The 19,135-nt window shown below is 37.9% G+C and overlaps 1 protein-coding gene across 3 annotated transcripts in view; it reads left to right on the forward strand.

The window, feature by feature from the left end:
* Window positions 1-2,945, forward strand: part of LOC136881943 (inositol polyphosphate 5-phosphatase K) — a 120,148-nt gene extending 117,203 nt beyond the window's left edge. For 2 of the 3 annotated variants that reach the window (XR_010861051.2, XM_067154408.2), the window contains one exon: window positions 2,311-2,945. Coding sequence is in view for 1 of the 3 variants with exons in the window: in XM_067154408.2 (XP_067010509.1) it covers window positions 2,311-2,386 (76 nt within the window). In the remaining 2 variants the exon portion in view is untranslated. The remainder of the gene's footprint in view (window positions 1-2,310) is intronic. The other variant, XR_010861052.2, reaches the window with a different exon arrangement.
* The last annotated feature ends 16,190 nt before the right edge of the window (window positions 2,946-19,135 follow it).

A 19,135-nucleotide genomic window follows, 5' to 3' on the forward strand; every position in this document is an offset into this window, starting at 1 on the left:
GGAGAGCCTTGTATTTTGTATTTCATATTTTATAGCAACCTTCAAAGTAATTGTTGTTTTCCTAGTACACTGTGATTAGAAAGCATGGTGTTCTGTGCATTTTAATGCAAATACCATGTTGAACACATTTAATTATGTCCTTGTGTGAAACAATCATATACATTAATTGCGCAGAGCCTTGTGGTTATGAATGTGTAATGTGCACCCCTCGAGGCTTGCGCTGTCTGATACGAACTCGGCTAGCGCTCATAACAGCTGTTTCTTATGCACGCAAACCTTACGGTCAGATCGTGAAATTGACATGCCTGATGTATATCATAGGCAGGCACAATTCGGCTCACTGAGCAGCGCTCCAGTTCAGGCAGATAAAGGAACAGTGCACAGCCTAGCAGCTGCTTGCATGTCTCTCAGTTGCAACTAGAGAAGGGGCGCATATCTAAACAGATTTAAACTTTTAACAGTTTTACTATATCTGATGTCCCATTCTGTTCAGTGCATTAGATTATGGCGAGGAAACAGACTAAGTTATTTTGTATACAGATGCCTTGTGATAAGTGAATATGCTTCATTATATTAACTCTTTCTCCGTGGGTTGCGTAGTAGAGCATACTTTCCAACCAACTTCCTCTGCCATCTGTGTGCTAAACATATAACTTCTTGGAACCAGTGAATTCTCTATGCTTTCTAGATACAACTGACATGCACAGAATGCTAAAATAGTTTTTATACGTTTACTTAGATAGAACAGACAGCTGACTGAATGTAAACACATTGCAGCAACATGGCTGTTGAGTGCAGAGGATATTTGTTAAAAATTAGGTTAATATGTTGACGAATGCAATGCTAGTGAGTTTCAATTTCTAGGTATAATAATAAAAATGGTGTGGGAAGCAGTTGGGTCAGCAGATGAACCTGAAGAAAATCAAAATAATATATATTGCACAAGACAAGAAATGCTCATTCAGGTACCATCTCCTTTTAAAATATTAGGCCTACTTGGACAAAAATAATTATCAGTTTTAATCCTCCAGTTAATTCTGTTTTGGACTATGGGCCTTTACATATTTAAATAATATTCCAACTAATTTCAGTTTTTCTAATCCCATTCGGTGAAAAATAGTTCATAATTTGTAAGTCTGAGGGACAGTATGATTTGCTATGTAAATATCTTCATCTGATGGATCCAAAAATGAAATAAATTGGGGGTTTCAAGGTGAAGTCCTGTGTTCTCTGCATTACCAAGAAAATAAGAGCCCCATCATGTCGAACAATTCAGACTGACTTCAAGAACAAGCAATTTAACATTAACTTGCACCACGTTGAATGCTTCTTGATGTATCATTCCATACTGGGGGGGGGGTCCTGTGTGTAATTATGTGATCTCATTGTATCATTTTGTATTTGTATTTTCCCTTGTTACAGAATTTGAAACCAATAAGTGGTTTTTACAGAATAAATTATTTAGTGAAGGTACTCCACAATTATACCTGACAAGCAAATTATTATTCTAGGTTTCTCCAGACAGTGAGTGAACGATAGTCCATGGGAAAGGGTTAATTTCATTAGGTTATGCTTAGGAAACAAAATTAATTATTTCTACATGTGATAACTAAATTTGAAAACTTCCAGTACTCATATAAACACTGTAAAAGCTTGTTTAAGAATGCAGCATGAACATTGAACCATAAATGAACTGTATTATTGTGTTACGTAAACATACTATACTCAGCTGAGTACATTGCTGGAGCTTTGCTTGTGCCTTGATTTCGCATATTGCCATCTAGTCTCTACAGCACAAACTACTAGAAGTTAGCTACTGTCGGCTCTTCCCGCACTCATGCCGTTAGCTCGAGAAGCGGGCCTCTGTCATTGCCCATTTATGTAGACAAATGTCATTATTATTCTTGAAATAAACTTTCAGCATATTAGGTGGTGTTCAAGACATACAGTTCTTGTAGCTTAGATCCTTTCGAACAGAACAAATATGACCTAGACTACTGTAGCTCAAGTGGTAAGAGCACCTGACGCAAAATCGGAAGGATGTAGGTTCAGATCCTATTGGTGTCCCGTTGGCCATTTTTGTTCTTTACTTAACATGATCTAATAATGTTGAAAGTTTATTTCCAATATTGTGAATTCAGTATTCATTAACATTATTTTTATTATTATTATCCATTTAAAACTGGAACTCCCTTTGCTATGATCGCAAAATCAGCAAGCTTATTTATTAAACTTTGTTATTATTAGACTATAATTTTAACTATGTTTTTGTTGTTAATATATTGTGACCTTCTTTTTCGTTCTTTCCAGCAGTTCCGTGACAACGAAGAAAGTTCTTGGACGACCCATGGGATTGCCCAACGGCACTTTCAACAATTACATTTGAACACTTATATCTTGCAAGACTTTTTATTTTAAACACTGTGAAGTGTATTATTGTTAAGTGCAATATTGTGTTCGTTTATCGCTCACATCGCCGCTACATGCTGCAGAAACAGAGATGACTAGAACAATGTTCTGTTCGCATTAATTTCATTAGTGTTATCGATTCTGTTGGAGTTTACGATTTCTTGTTAATTATTATTAAGAAATACATTGGAATTGGGAAATATCCCAGTGGCAGTGGTCACTTGCAGTAGTGTGATAATAAGGTAAAGTTAACATATAATTACCCAACAACAACAACAACAACAAAAGTACCCCCAAGCATGTCCATGAAAAGAAAATATTACAAGAAATACTATGAGTTTAACATTCTAAACCCAGCTTCATCATATACAAATTCACAAAAAAACAAACCCCATGGCACTACAGTCCATGAAGAGCCTTGGCCTACCAAGCGACCGCTGCTCAGCCTGAAGGCCTGCAGATTACGAGGTGTCGTGTAGTCAGCACGACAAATCCTCTCGGCCGTTATTCTTGGCTTTCTAGGCTGGGGCCGCTATCTCACCGTCAGATAGCTCCTCAATTCTAATCACGTAGGCTGAGTGGACCTCGAACCAGCCCTCAGGTCCAGGTAAAAATCCCTGACCTGGCCGGGAATCGAACCCGGGGCCTCCGCGTAAGAGGCAGGCACGCTACCCTTACACCACAGGGCCGGCCATACAAATTCACACACAACTTAAATATTTCCATTGCTTAACACTATGGTTTACAATACTACTGTACAGGTTGAGCTTGCTGCTAGCGTAACACTACAAGTGATAATAAAGTAAACTTAAAACATAACTACCCAACAACAACAGGAGTACAATTATAGCACTGATATAATCTTAATTATGGACTAATGTTTTTGCAATTATGGAGAGAACCTTAGGATAAATTCCCACTTCACCAGCTAAATCCTGAATAGAACATACAGTTATCCTTTATTATAACACCATTGTTTGTTCAGAGCATTTGTTGGCACAACAAACAGGGTGGCATTAAACTGAAGTCACTATTTTAGAACTGAAAGTTGAATGACTTAAGTGTCTACATAGTGATATACTGTATAGGGATTTTCTGGAATAGTACCTAAATCAAGATTTAATTTTAAAATGCCTATTTATGCATTAGAACAATCCCATGTCAGATGTTGCATACTCCAGTACTTTCTCTGCTCATGGTTTTCCCCCACAGCAATGAAAAATGGTTTTCAATGCTCTTCTGACTAACAGAAGGATACTGGTCTTTATAAGAGCACATCTCGCTTTTCTTTTACACAAAAGATTGTTTGTTTATTCATCGTAGAGACTTGTGCGCACAGAACCGAAGTTTAAAACAGGTCAATACGTCCAACTCATTATGCTCAAATTTCTTTGTCCAGGCTTCCAAAGCTTTTCTCAGAAACAGTCCATTATGGTAAGCCTTAAAGCAATCGTCCATGGTAAGACAATTCAAACCCCGACACCATGCCACTAGAGATAATGAGCTACGGGTAATGAGAGTCGATAGCATGCACAACCTGCTCACATTCCTAAAAGATCAGATAAGAGCCATGTTTTCATTCAAAGAAACGTTTTTCGAGTTTCTGCCAATAAATTCAAATTGGCAATATATTGAGCACATTTGTAACATTGCCCAGTACTTCTGTACTTGTGCCACTAATGGTGCATGGCACTAGGTGAGGGTGGCATTATATTGAGGTAGTTACTGTAATCTGCCCGTTGCTTGTCGTGGCGGAATATTGGCTGGCTCAGGTTTCTTCTTCTTCTTGATGTCGTTCATGATCTCTACAATATTGCAGAAGACTTCGTTGTGAACAGTCGAGATTTTCTTCTGAAGATGCAGAGCAAAGTTCTCTGCGAAACATAAAGAATTTCACCTTATTTTCTTGGCACAGCATAAGCCCAAAAGCCTATATCATGTCTATAAGTACAGGCCGTGAAAGCATCAATGACAACAAATTTCCAATTCGCTCGGCTGTTTCTATCACAATCAATAAAGCTCAAGGTGAAACACTGGAATGTGTGGGTTTCAGTCGTGGCATATGTTGCAATTACAAGATATAAATCTCATGTTTAGGTCCGTATTGAAATGTACAGTGAAGTCAAATATTAAAGTTTATTGATTCCACCTGTTAAATACATAAGAAGAGATAATGAATTAAATAAAATTAAAGGAACATGTTTTGCCCTTTAATTAAGGGCATCTTCAGCCTTAAATCTCAAACTGAAAGTTGATAATCAGGTACCTGATTGTGGAAATGAGTGAAATGGTCTTAATATTAGGCCTTAATAAATTCTAAAATACAAATATTCGTAAATTAATACATTATCTTGAATGTAGATAAGAAATTCTTGAAATGAGGCCTTAATGAAGTTTAAAATACAAATAGTTGTGAGTTTATACACTAGAGGAAACTTTTGGATCTTAAGAGACGTCTCTTTACCGGCTTTAGTATAATAGGTATTAATACTCCTTTTGGATTCAACTACATTTTATAATTATTGTGACATTCGATCTGTTTATCGATAAAACATCATGCACTAAGAGAAGGAACGATTTTTCCGGCACAAATATATTATGTACCATTAATCGTTATTATTCATTTTCCTCAAATTAGGATTAGAAGAAATTTCGGGAGATTTTTTTGTTTTTTCGTGTCTTCTGGTGTGTTGCAAAAAAATCGAGAGATCTCCTGAAATTTCGTCAAACCAGGAACACTGCGTTCAACATCAGGGGTAGCAGGAGGCATTGAGCAGTGCTACCCTCTTGCAGGAGGGAAAGTAACTATAGACGGGATCAGCGAACATTGATCACGGTTCATGGTTATACTCCACCAGCTGTGGGGTGTGTTGCAAGCTTGCTGCACCTGCACATTGCTTCCTTCAGGCTACAGGCCGGAGCTCATTTCACAAGTTTCCCAGGAGAACAGAGCTAGGTATTTGATAGATCTTGTCCTGATTTTCACAATCACAAATTTATACCGTACTCAGAACAAAGAAAAGGCACAAAGACAATTGTACTTAATATAAATAATTATTGACAGTTCCAAGCTACGTGCTGGAGCCCAGTAGCACGTATTGACTGGCCACCACTGTTTGATTATAAAAGTGAGTGTCTTCTAGGGGCGGGATGGTAAGATTCTATCATTGACGATGAACACACCTCTTTTCTACAAGCATTGTAAGGTAACATTCATATATTTCATGTTGCCCAGTAATGTGTTCCCCCCAATCTTAGACCCCCTACCACAGTAGGTCTTAAATAGTGATCCTGTTTGGCGACGCGATGCACTGTTTCTGCCATCTGCCAACAGAACCACGAACTGACTCTTGCCACTCCTGCTTACCAACAGAACCATGAACTCTAAGGCCTTCTGCACGTGGAGCTTCACGCAAGCTGCGCAACACGGGAGCGAATTGCTAGCTGCATGAAGGTAGGCTACAGGCATGCTACTTTTACAGCGTGCACCCGCCAACGGAGCGACACAACCTGGGAATTTTTAATATGTGTACCTTCTACAATGTTGTTACAGGTTCTTGATCATGTCCAGTACATCAAGTGATGAAGAAGATACTGTTTTCTACTATTATTACACTGCAATACAGTGGAAGCAAAGGAAAACAAGAAAATGCTGAGTTCACGCTACGTAGAATTGAATGTACATCATAGGCTATTCGTAGCAGCAAAAGAACAGAATGTCCAAGCAGAATGCATATTCTTAAGAAACAAAATTTCTATGTTCCACTTCTCTACAAAATCTCCCTCTTTTCAACTTCCTCAACGAACCGGGCTTCCATGGTGCCAGACGTAATGCTTGACCCCAACGAGCTAGAATAACATTATATGACCAGGTGATATGGAGATTGCGTTTTCAACATTTTTCCTCATGCGAGAGCCAGCCCCCTTGCTTATGTGACAATTGAAAGCATGGCAGGCATTCTTTCAATTAGCCTCAGTCGGGCAGCACTTCCCCCTCTCTATGTTATTCTAGTTCATTGCTTGGCCTAGGACTCGACAGTCAAGCAGAGCAGATTCATTGCTTCAAGCTCGCAACTTGCACTGCCTGTAGCTTGGACGCGCATCCTTCGCTTCGCCTTCTCGTCCCCTCCTAACCGCGTGCATGAAGCTCCGTTGATGGATACGCGTTCTCTAACAGAGGAAGTGTTGACTGAGCTACAAAGCATCGCCAGCATACTGCTTGCGTGAAGCTCCATGCAAAAGGCCTAACTGATCAATTTGTTACATTTCTCAATGGAACATTTTTGGTTAATAATACCAATATAAATGTCCAATAATGGTCCATTATAAATTATAAATTTACTCATTCAGGACAAATATTTCAGGTTCCCTATGGGAATCAACATCTATATCACATTTTTGGTTGCCGTTCAGGAAACTATGAGTTTCTAGTCATCTCTGTTTCTTATACCACAGGCCTATAGATAGTAGTTCATGCACGTGTTGCTGAATTAGAGCTTGTTTATGTACTTCAGTATCATCTGTGATGGAAGAAGATTTATTGTATTAGACTACTGAATTTTTCTTCAGGTGCAAGTTTCAGTTTTTTTGTACCTCGTTTAACTCCATGACTACTAGACATTTGATATTATTGTGTCGTCTGATGAGTTGTTAAACTATCTTCTATTTAGCATATCAAAGAATTTAAAAAAATGACGCTCTGTGCCTAGAGGTTTAAGTTATCTTCTTATGGGTAGTAGGAGGTGTACATATTTGTGAAGTGATGTTTGAAATTTTGAAGAACCTGCTTTCAGGAATTGTGTGTATTGTTTTCAGGTTGGATCAAAAACAGTGGTATACCTAACGATAACAATAACATTTTGCCTGTACAGTTAGTTCCCAACTGTCTGCCGTCTGATCACATGACAAAAAATATCAGCACAGTATTGCCAGATGGAGGAGAGTTTCCCTTGTTGTAGGGGGTGGGGGGAATGACTGAAAAATTGGAGTGAAGGGGAAAAAAAAAGGAAATTTCCTAAAATTCCTTCAAATGTAGAGAAATGCCTCTGTGTATGTTTAAACTTCTCAATGACAGATTATTTCCAAACTCAAAATTCTAGACCTGGACCAATAAAGTCATCTCTGTAGAGGCCATGAAGGCCCTGGGAGGGGTGGAAGGTAAAGGCTCCCCTAGCACTACGCCCGACAAACTTTGCCCTCAGGAAATAACCTAGTACTCATTTTTGGTGTAGGCTAATTGAACCTCAGGGCCATATGGACCTCCGGAAGTGGAAAACTCGTTTCTTAAATTTTTCGACCTCCTGGCGGGGAATCGAACCCACGTCCTTCCAGGTGAACTGTCTCATTCAGGCAGCCCCTACCCCTGGACCAATAATAAGAGTAATTGACAAATTTAACTCCTGATTTACCCTGAACCCATTATGATCTTCTATTCAAGATAGAAATAGAAATAAGCTTGTAATTCCACCGATCATCTGTGTCTATGTAACCCAATTGAAGAGCTGTCCGATTGTGAAATAGCAGTCTAGGTCTAGAAAACCAAGAATAACAATTGAGAGGATTTGTCACGCTGACTAAATGTAACCTCGTTATCTCTAGGCCTTCAGAGAGAGCAATGGTTGCTTGGAAGCTCAAAGCCCGTCAGGGCTGTCTATTAGAATCCTCCATGCTGAATTATTTTTTAAAATAATGTCTAAAAATCTATTAAATATATGAAAAGTGAGCAAAATTAATATGAAATGTCATCTGAACTGGCAAAGGAATTCCAGAATACCTTTCAGGGTTTTTTTTGGCACAAAAATTAAGGATAGAGAAAATCTGGGTTGTCCATTAGACACAAAAATACACTATCCTATAAAAAGTTTAATATTCAGTCACTGATATCTGCGTACTCATCTTCCGATTCAAGAGTATTCGCAGCTTCTATAAGTTCAAATGCTGAAAGCACGCACCATCCACTACTTAAAGCCAGCCTGGTTTGTGTACTGAGCTGAGTGCATTATTTCAGATATTTAACTGCAGATAGCGTTAAAATTCAGTCTGTGTTTTAACTTATGGTCCATTACGTTCCTAAAAGATGTAGCTTGCTGCCACTCAAATTTGAAAACCAAAGGTATCTATTTTCTTTTCAGAATTTTAGTTGAAGTTGCCAACGAGATATTTTGGGTGTAGCAGGAATGTGACGTACTTCTGCGCACAAGATATATTAAGCATAGCAGTGTAAGGGTTAATTGGTATTAAATTATGCAGTATTATTTCTACAATATCAGGTGGAGTAGTCATAATACTGCCCATAGTTAATTTTGATGTAGAGAATTTTCACAGAAAAAAAAGGGAAATTCTCTTGCATTAGCTGGGAAAAAGGCTATCATCCACCTGGTAACACTGGCAGCATACAAGGAAAAAAACTAGTTGAATGTGCAGTGCTGTAGCAGGACGTACTGGATCTTTGCAAAGCAAAAGGGAAGTGGAATATTCTGTCTGTAGGAATAATATCTGAACTAGGTGAGGGAAGAGATCTTCGTTCCTTCTCTGCTAGGAATCTGCCCAAATTAGCATCCCTGCCGGGCTGAGTGGGTCAGACGGTTGAGGCGCTGGCCTTCTGACCCCAACTTGGCAGGTTCGATCCTGGCTCAGTCCGGTGGTATTTTGAAGGTGCTCAAATATGTCAGCCTCGTGTCGGTAGATTTACTGGCACGTAAAAGAACTCCTGCAGGACTAAATTCCAGCACCTCGGCGTCTCCGAAAACCGTAAAAGAGTAGTTAGTGGGACGTAAAACAAATAACATTATTATTATTAAATTAGCGTCCAAGTTGACAGGTTCGATCCTGGCTCAGTATGGTGGTACTCGAAGGTGTTCACATACGTCAGCCTCGTGTTGGTAGATTTACTGCCATTTAAGAGATCCAGGAAGTGTGAATGAACTGGAAGGTGCTATATTACTCAACATATTGTAGAAAGTATAAGAGAGATTTAAGTTAAATTTTACTGCCTCATTTAAAACATTTTTATATGTGTGGAGGCTTTATAAAAAGAGATTGTAAAATAATGTTTTAAAAAAATTCATTTTGTGTACCTATTTCTGGTAATCTACTTGAAATACACTAAAGAAACTGGCTGTGTTGATTTAAGAGATACTCTATGAGCTATCTAAGAAAATCTATTAGTAGGTTTTTATATTCAGAAGTGGAGAAATTCATTTTTTCTGGTCTTACCTTGATACACTTTTTTTGGTGAAATTTTGATTGCCTTACAGGTTGATCTGCATGAACTAATCCAAGATATTTGGATAAATTTACTCCCACAGCTACACTTATACAGACTGCCAAGTTTCAAACCTTTAGGGCATACAGTTTTTCAGAAAAAGATGTATAAATGTCCAAAAAATTAACAGCAGTTTGTTTGCAATTTGTCTTTATCAGTATTATTTTTGATAAAAATATATGATATAGAATATTCAGATTCTGCTTATACAGAGTGTCCTTGATAAAGGTTCTACTGTTTACAGGAGAGGCAGCATGCAACAAACGAAGAAAGGAAAGATCCTATAAACATTGGGTCCAATCCTATTATCTTTGGAGTTATAGTTCGCTACAACTACTATCAGTGATCACGATGTTCCAATAATTTATGGAGGGTTGTATGCAACAAAAGATGGAAACACGTTCCTACCCAATCATTGATCGTAAACGACTGCAAATGTGGTATATGAATGATAGAGCACCGGCCCATTTACATCATAGCACTGGACGACACCTAATACAGGTCTTCCATGAGCGATGGTTTGGTTGGAGAGGGCCAATACCCTGGCCTGTCCATTCATCTGAACTTAACCCTTTAGATTTTTGGGTTTGGGGACATGTAAAGACCATGGTGTATGCGGTCCCCATAAATATCATTACACGAGAACATGCGTTCATTGCCCTTGAGGCATTCTGGCAACAGCCAGGGTTGTTCCACTGAAAGGGCGCTTCCATGCGATGTACGGTGGAAGTCTGCATTGCAGTGGATTGCGGGGACATCGAGCACGTGTTATGAAGAGTAGATGAAAGTCATGGTGATCATTGATGGTAATGTTAGTGGACCACAACTCCGAGATATTGGGTTTGTAACCAATGTTGATAGGACCTTTTTTCCTTTGTTTCTTGCGTGCTGCCTCCTTTCTAAATATTGGAACCGTTTTCAAGGACACTCCGTATAATAAAGAAAGTACGCTAAATGTGGGAGAGCTAAATGTGGTTGAGTGGCTCAGACAGTTGAGGTGCTGTCCTTCTGACCCCAACTTGGCAGGTTCGATCCTGGCTCATTCCGATTGTATTTGAAGGTGCTCAAATGATACGTCAGACTCACGATGGTAATTTACTGGCATGTAAAATAAATTCCTGCGGGACTAAATTTTGACACCTCAGCATCTCCGAAAACCGTAAGAGTAGTTAGTGGGGCGTAAATCCAATAACATTACTATTATAACTGTAAATGTGGTTGGAAAAAATCCATTAAATATTCCTGATACTTTCTGCGATATGTTGTGTAATATAGAAACCTACACCTTTGAGATGATTCACACTTTTTGATCCCCTTAAAAAGAACTCACGTGGAGCAAAATTCCGACACCTTGGTGTCTTCAAACTCCATAGAAGTAGTTAGTAATTTAGTGAGTTAGCTACTTAGTGGGACATACAACAATAACATTATTAGGCATTTCAAAAAGAATTATTAAATATTCCTGGAATTACTAGCACATTTTACCTACAAGAAATTTGGAAAAAAGTCACCAAAAAGAATGCATTTGTGGGTATTTGTAAACATATTTATTGTGTACTTGATTTCTTGTTGTAAGATCTCTCATCATAACTTGCTTTACCTGCTCATAAGAAGTACTTACCTCATCCTAAATCAGCAAATAATAATCATATTTTCTTTAAAGAGAAATATTATTTAGTTGGTTATGGATAATTATAGTTTAAGAATATTGTAAATAATTGTATCTATCATGTGCATTTACCTTTAATCAGAACTTATTTTTTTTAAAGTGCAATATTAAGATTTCCAAAGGGCATGTAAATGTGTATGTGTATATTTTTATTGTGCATAAATCAAGTTTTATTTTGTAAATAGGGACATTCCACGTTATGTAATGGGCCAAGAACAACACAATATTTTTAGCTTATTATGACATTGTTATACAGTTTGTATTTGCATGAAGAGCCTCAGACATAATCTTTCTGTTCATTAGATTTCTGTTACATCCATAAACAGAGGGTTTCATTTGGGGATGAACACTTCTTTTTAGTAAATTAACCCACGGCTATAAAGTCGCTCAAGACACTCGAGTACTCATTGTTGATGGGTTTGTTTTTGTACGATCGCAGAAGTAATTCCATCTAATGGAGTGAGTGTCAGCAGATGAGATAAAACGCACGTAGTCAACAGTAGTTGGTCCAGTGTGATGTTATTGTTGATTATGAGCAGAAGAAAATTCATAGGTTTTTTGCAATTATGTCAATCAAGATAGCTGTCATGATATAAGATGTTGAAAATAAATTTAAAGTAAGTTCTGTTTGAAACTTTTAATTAATAAAGCTGACCATTTTCAGTACATCAGCAAGAAACCATTTCAAACCCTCTCCTCCTCTTTATCCCCCTTCCTCCTTTGAATATCCTAATCTCATCCAGCCTAGCATCTAATTAACTCTTTCTGGTCTAACTCGCAGCACCCAGAATTACGTTCATGACGTGCTGCGAGTATAGCCTGTAGTAAGGTTTGACAGTTCACTACAAATAGAGAACAAGCTATTGCACGCATTCTGGCGGCTACATTGTGTTTCTTCATGTGTTAGTTATCAGAGTATTTCAACAGATGGCAGTATTATCTGTCTAAGTCAGAGAATTTATTATATTATCGACAAGTGTGTATTAGTAGAAGTCACTGAATGTGCTCTAAAACATGGCTTCTCGTAGCAAACAAGTGCTTGATGAAAGAAATATTTTTGATATTTTATGTAATTGTAATCCCTCATATCTAGAAAAAACAGAAAACTTTATCAATATGTAGATATTCTTACGTATTAACGCAAATATGAAACACGCTGGAACATGCAGTAGGCTGTAAAACAAATTCTAATCATAATGAAATGCAAGATATTGTTTTGAATTTGTATTTGGATGCCAATAATATTTCCATTTGTGCATAAAATTATAATTACGTACCTTCAATATCATCTTCACTCTGAGTATCTTCACTAACATCACCTTCCGAGCCAATCTCATCACATAAAAGTACATAAATAAAATTTCATAAGAGCTCCCATTTTTGTTATTATTACTATTATTATTGAATAATTATTATTTTTATATCAGTTTAATTATTGTTGTTGTTTTGTAATTGCAGTGCACATTTTACATTATCAAAATAGGGTAAATATAACTATTTCGGAAAACTGTACTTACTTAGTAATACATCTGACTTTTTTCATTCACAAAACATGGTACAATGTATAAACAATTTTAAAATCTCAAGTGATAGCTGACAAAGTGAACAACATTTTTCAAAACCAGGTGCTCAAACAAGCACAAAGAAAAAAGAATCGTGCAAATATCTCCTGTAGGTACAGGAATATAATTTAAAAATAACTTTAAAACCTATCCTATAGGTACAGAAAAATGCCCAGTCCAGAACGTTTCTTAGGGATATTTAGGCCCAGACCATGATGATGATGATGATGATGATGACCATAATGGGGTAACACAATTGTTTAGATGCTGTATGAGTACTATTCCAGCTGTGTGTGATTGGATGACGGACATTCATCCTGGTTCCAGACCAAAAGTGGAGTCCAGCAAGGCAGTGCACTATCCCCAATATTGTTTATCGCCATCATGGTGGTGGTGGTGGTAGTGGTGGTCATTATTGTTTTAAGAGGAAGTACAACTAGGCAACCATCCTTTATACATCACTAATCAGAGAGAAAAAATAGAAGGGGTCCGACACTTCGAAAAATGAAGATAATGGCCAAAGAAAGACAAAGGCCATGAAGGGCGTGAAAATGAAAGACTTTCTAGGTGTTGAGTGCTCTAATACTGTTGGGATCGGAAAGGAACAAGAGTTGACCAAAGGAGGTCGGATAAGGTAGATGAAAGTGAGGAGCCTGGCACAAGTAAGTGGAAGAACTCGTGGTCGCCATCCTACGCTTCCAAGTTGTGAGCCCCTGCAGGCCTCTTTTAGTTGCCTTTTACAACAGGCAGGGGATACTGTGGATGTTATTCCACCGCCCCCACCCGCAGGGGGATATCGCCATCAAGATGACATAATGAAGCACTGTAAAAAAAAATATATATATATGGTCAAATAAATGCAGTGGCTTTTGCTGATGATGTTTTGATCTGGGGAGAAACTGAGGAACAAGTACAGTTGAGACTCAATGAATGGAAGGTTAAGTTCCAGGAATTCAACCTCAAGATAAGCAAACCCAAAACAGTAGTAATGGCAATAAACAAGAGGGAATGAAGGTATCGGCCAAAGAAAGACAAGAGCCACGAAAGGTGTGAAAATGAAAGACTCCCTAGGCCTCGAGTGTTCTAATACCACCGGGTCAAAGGAGGTCAGGTAGGGTAGATGAAAGTGAGGAGCCTGGCACCATCTACTGGAAAGTGTGGAAAATCTTTACATACCCTGGCAGTGTAATATCTTGAGATACACTAGCCACAAAGGAGGTGGCAAATAGAGATCAGAAGAGCTCTCACTTTTACCAGCAAGTACGAACACTCCTCTGGGATCCCATAGTACCAATAAAATCAAAGCTGGTGATGTTCAATCAGTACTTCATACCAGTCTTAAACCTATAATACCGAAATCTGCACCCTCACTAAGAAGGACTTGTCAAGGTTTCAGGCAACTGAGTAAAGGAATGACATGGTTAGAAAGGAAGCTGAGAATGAGACATCATTGTTAGATCGGGTCAGGATGTCAAGATTGAGGTGATTCAGACATGTAATGAGGATAGAGCCAACAAGGACAGGATATGTTAACTTGGAGAGACATGTAGTAGGAAAACAGATGGTGGAAAGACCAAGAACCCTTTGGATGGTGGACATCATTAAAGATGGACATTGCAGATCAGGGAAGGATCCTGGAGAATGTGATTTACAACAAGTGACAGAGGCTCGCCAGCAATATCTCGGAAACTGGAACTATAAAATGATGTTATTTCATAAACGTATGCACTGTATGAACTGCCATTTTCAGGTGATTGTCAAATAGGCATGTGTACAGATTATACCTGAAAAGAATTAACAAAATAAAATAATTTAATTACTTAATTTGTATTTATATGTGGAACTCATAAAATAAAATGTCATACATTGCCTTAGAGAGTCTGTGATATTTAAGAGATCATGTTAATGCCATCAGCAATTGGAAGAACAAGGGAAAGCACAGAATTGTTTCAACAATACAAGAATAATTAATTAAATTATTTTTTTCAGGATTTTTCTACACAAATTTATTTTATCATAAATTAGTTTTCACAGACTGAAAAGCCTAACAGATATTGCAACATGTTACAGTGCATCACACCGGGTGAGTTGGCCATGTCGTTAGGGTTGCACAGCTGTGAGCTTGCATCCAGGAGAAATCCCACTGTCGGCAGCCCCGAAGATGGTTTTTTGTGGTTGAGAGGAAATTGGATGAAAACCAGTGTGGTTTCAGACCACATAGGGGCTATCAGGATCAGATTTTCAGTATGCGCCAGGTAATTGAAAAATGCTCAAGATGAATAGACAGTTGTGTTTATGTTTCGTAGATCTAGAGAAAGCATATGACAGGGTACCGAGGGAAAAGATGTTCACCATACTGGGGGACTATAGGATCAAGGGTAGATTATTAAAATCGATCAAAGGCATTTACGTTGACAATTGGGCTTCAGTGAGAATTGATGGTAGAATGAGTTCTTGGTTCAGGGTACTTACAGGAGTTAGACAAGGCTATTATCTTTCACCTTTGTTGTTCATAGTTTACATGGATCATCTGCTGAAAGGTATAAAGTGGCAGCGAGGGATTCAGTTACGTGGAAATGTAAGCAGTGTGGCCTATGATGACGACTCGGTCTTAATGGCAGATTGTGCCGAAAGCCTGCAGTGTAATATCTTGGAACTTGAAAATAGGTGCAATGAGTATGATGTGAAAATTAGCCTCTCGAAGACTAAATTGATGATATAGATGTTGATTCCCATAGGGAATCTGAAATATTTGTTCCGAATGAGTAAATTTATAATACCAATATAAATGGTCCGTTATTGGACATTATAAATTTTCCAGCTAACTCATTCCTGTTTGCCAGCGTTTTGCCCCCGTGTGCTAGGCTGGGCTCATCAGTTGGTACCTAGCACACCTACCAAGACCCTGGCTAGTGCATACCGTGGAGGCCATTGTGTAGGCTAATTGTAGCCACCGGCAGTGCCAATGCACTATAGGAGACTGCAGTTGATTTTTCTTTGCAGATATTGATAATTGATAATTAGGCTTCATTCTCTAATACATGGGTGGAAGTAATGGGTGCCCCTTCAAGGGTGCCCATGCCTGGGAGCAAGGGGGGCGGGGGGCTCAGCCCCCTCTACCTCTCAGGGAAAGGAAAGAATCTAATTTAGTCAGGTGTTTTTCTTTCAATAAAACGATTTAAAAGTCGGTATTACGTTTTAGTGGTAGTACCGCCCCTCCAGTCAGGGGATACTGTTGGTGTTATTCTACCGTAGAATACAAGTTGCCATTCATCTTCCAAAATATTGAAAAGACTACATACCCCCAGGTCTAGGCCCCCTCCCTACAAACTGTCATATGGGTGCCCATGTGCCCCTTTAAATAAACTTCTATGCATGTGACATGTGGATAGGGCTTGTTGAAAGAACATTTCCTCTAAAATTCATGGTAGCCAGGACTTCAAAGCAACTGTGTAAAAACACCTAAGGATATTGTTGCAGTGTGAAGATGTAGTTGAATTCCACAATGAGCTCAACAACTTCCTAGGTGTTTGTGAAAATAGTTTGGTGTGTACTTCAAAAAAGAATATGCTAGTAGGTGTGATCAGTGGGCCTACTGTTACTGATTAGGAATGCACCTATACCAATATGTCTTTAGAAGCCTTCCACAGAGTTCTAAAACAAGTGGTAATGAAAGGTCACCATGGATAAAAGCATAAATGCTGTGGTGTCGGTGGTAAAACACAAAGTGTTTGATAGGTTGGTAAAAGTAAATAAAGGAAAACTTAGCAAAGCTGTGCAACATATAAGGCAGAGACACAAAAACAGTCTAAAAATGTGTATTGATGACATGACAGTGGAAAATTCCACTTCATGTAAGGTTAAAAGCAGGAGGGCAGATGACTTTTATAGCTTCAGGAAAGAATGTGTAACAGGTCATTCTGCTGCCCATTGATTTGCTCTGAATATAACATATGTATTCATGAGTATCCATGTACATGTTGTGACTATTCTTTGCATTCTACAATATGGAAACATATTCATTTGGTTTGGAGGAGAGCCCATTGTACTCATCTGTCCTGGAGTTCCTGAATTCTTTAACTGTTTTGAAAATTTTCCCTAGGTGCAACTTCATGCCATGTATATTTTATTTCACTTGTTCATGGTAGTTTATAGTCTACTCAGCATATCTGTCAATGTATCTTCATTCTCCTTGAGTAAGTCAAGATTATTTTCCAGTTTAGACATGTTCTTTTACATTATTTTCAAACGAATCATTCAGTATATTTGGCACAATGGCTACAGGCTCCTTTGCTACCTTCCTTCCAGTTTCATTATTTCAGTACAAGCTGCCATGCATTTATTTTTGGAACGTATGAATTTGTCATTGGCATTTATTTTTCAGTGTGTCTTCTACATAATTATTTAATAGCAGTGTACCTTTCTTTGCCTTCCAAAATACCCTGCTTAGCTTTAATATAAAACAGTACCAATCAGTTCTTATTGGCTGCAAGATGAGGAGTGTTTCGTTTTGACATGTTTTCTCATGTACTATTGTATTAATATTTTAATAAATGAATGTACATAAAAACAATGAGTTGACATGTAGCCATGCAGCCAGACAGCAGGCAATGATATGATGATAAACGGTGTTAAAAGTCAGGTTGTGAGTTTCACTAATAGGAAGGACCACTCAGTTTTCATTACTGTATTGATGGGGGTAAAAGTTCCTCATGGGGATCATTGTAAGTACCTGCGTGTTAATATAAGGAAAGATCTTCATTGGAGTAATCACATAAATATGATTGTAAATAAAGGGTACTGATTTCTGTACATGGTTGTGAGGGTATTTAGGGGTTGCAGTAAGGATGTAAAGAAGAGGGCATATAAGTCTCTGGTAATACCCCAATTAAGAGTAAGTTTCTAGTGTATAGGACCTTCACCAGGATTCCTCAACTCGAGAACTGCAAGAAATCCAAAGAAAAGCAGCTCAATTTCTTCTGGGTGATTTCTGACAGAACAGAAGCGTTACCAAAAATGTTGCAGAATTTGGGCTGGGAAACCTTGGGTGTTAGGAGACTGAGTGGTACATTCTGAGCTGTCAGTGGAGAGATGGTGTGGAATTACATTGGTAATCAAATAAGTTTGACATCAAAATATGAAGATAAAGTTGGAATTCAAGAGAACGCTGCGACAAATATTCTTTTACAAGAAGAGGAGTTAGTGATTGGAATAATTTACCATGGGAGATGTTTAATAAATTTAAAAATTCTTTGTAATTCTTGAAGAGAAGATGAGTAAACAACAGATAGGGTATCTGCCACCTGGGCAACTGCCATAAATGCAGATCAGTGGTGACTGATGCAAATGACAGAAAACATGACCGACAAATGGTGAATAAGTTAATCAGGGAAGGACAGCTGAATCAGAAAGTGGTGGAACAAACAACATAGATGGAAAAATATTCTAGACATGGTGCTAATAAAACCAGATGAGCACTATAGAAAAATTGAAGTGATCATGAAGATCTTTGCTGTTGTAGTTGAAAATAAATGTGAGAGAAAAGAATGCTGTAAGACTATTAGGCAATATAATAAGGTTGATAGGAGAGACGTAGGGGAGTTTAAAAAAATTAATTATGATTATTTAAAATTGGTGAATGAAAATATAAACAGACTATGGGATGGGTTTTAATGAAATTGTTGGGGAGTTTGAAAACAGGTATGGTGTTTTTTTAAAGTGGTAAGGAATGGTAAAGATCCACTATATTATAACAGAGGTCCAGGTTAGAAAGAAATAGGAATAGATGAGAAAGTAAGGAGAGACTGAAAGAACTTACTAGGAAATTTAATTTAGCAAAAAAGTAAGCTAAGGATAACATGATGGCAAGCATAATTGAGAGCCATATGAATTTTAGGGGAGTAATGGACAGGTATGTATAGGTACTTTAAGGTAGACACAAGTTCCAGGATGGACATTACAGGTATATGTGTATATGTGAGGACTTCCAGAAAGCATAAGAATTCAGTTAGCAATCTGCAAAGATAGTTGGATGTAAGATTAATTTCCAGGTTGAGGAGGTGACTAACACAGGCAAAATAGTGGAATTACCTATGATAATAAAGATATTTACAAGAAAGGTATACAAAAGGTAAAAGCTAAAAAAGCAGCTGGCTTTTTTTTTTAAGAATTCAGGGTAATCAGTTGGAATATGCTACCAAATATGAAATATTTATCTGTTTACTGTTTGTA

This window comes from Anabrus simplex, chromosome 10 (genome assembly GCF_040414725.1).
Source record: "Anabrus simplex isolate iqAnaSimp1 chromosome 10, ASM4041472v1, whole genome shotgun sequence".
Classification (NCBI taxonomy): domain Eukaryota; kingdom Metazoa; phylum Arthropoda; class Insecta; order Orthoptera; family Tettigoniidae; genus Anabrus; species Anabrus simplex.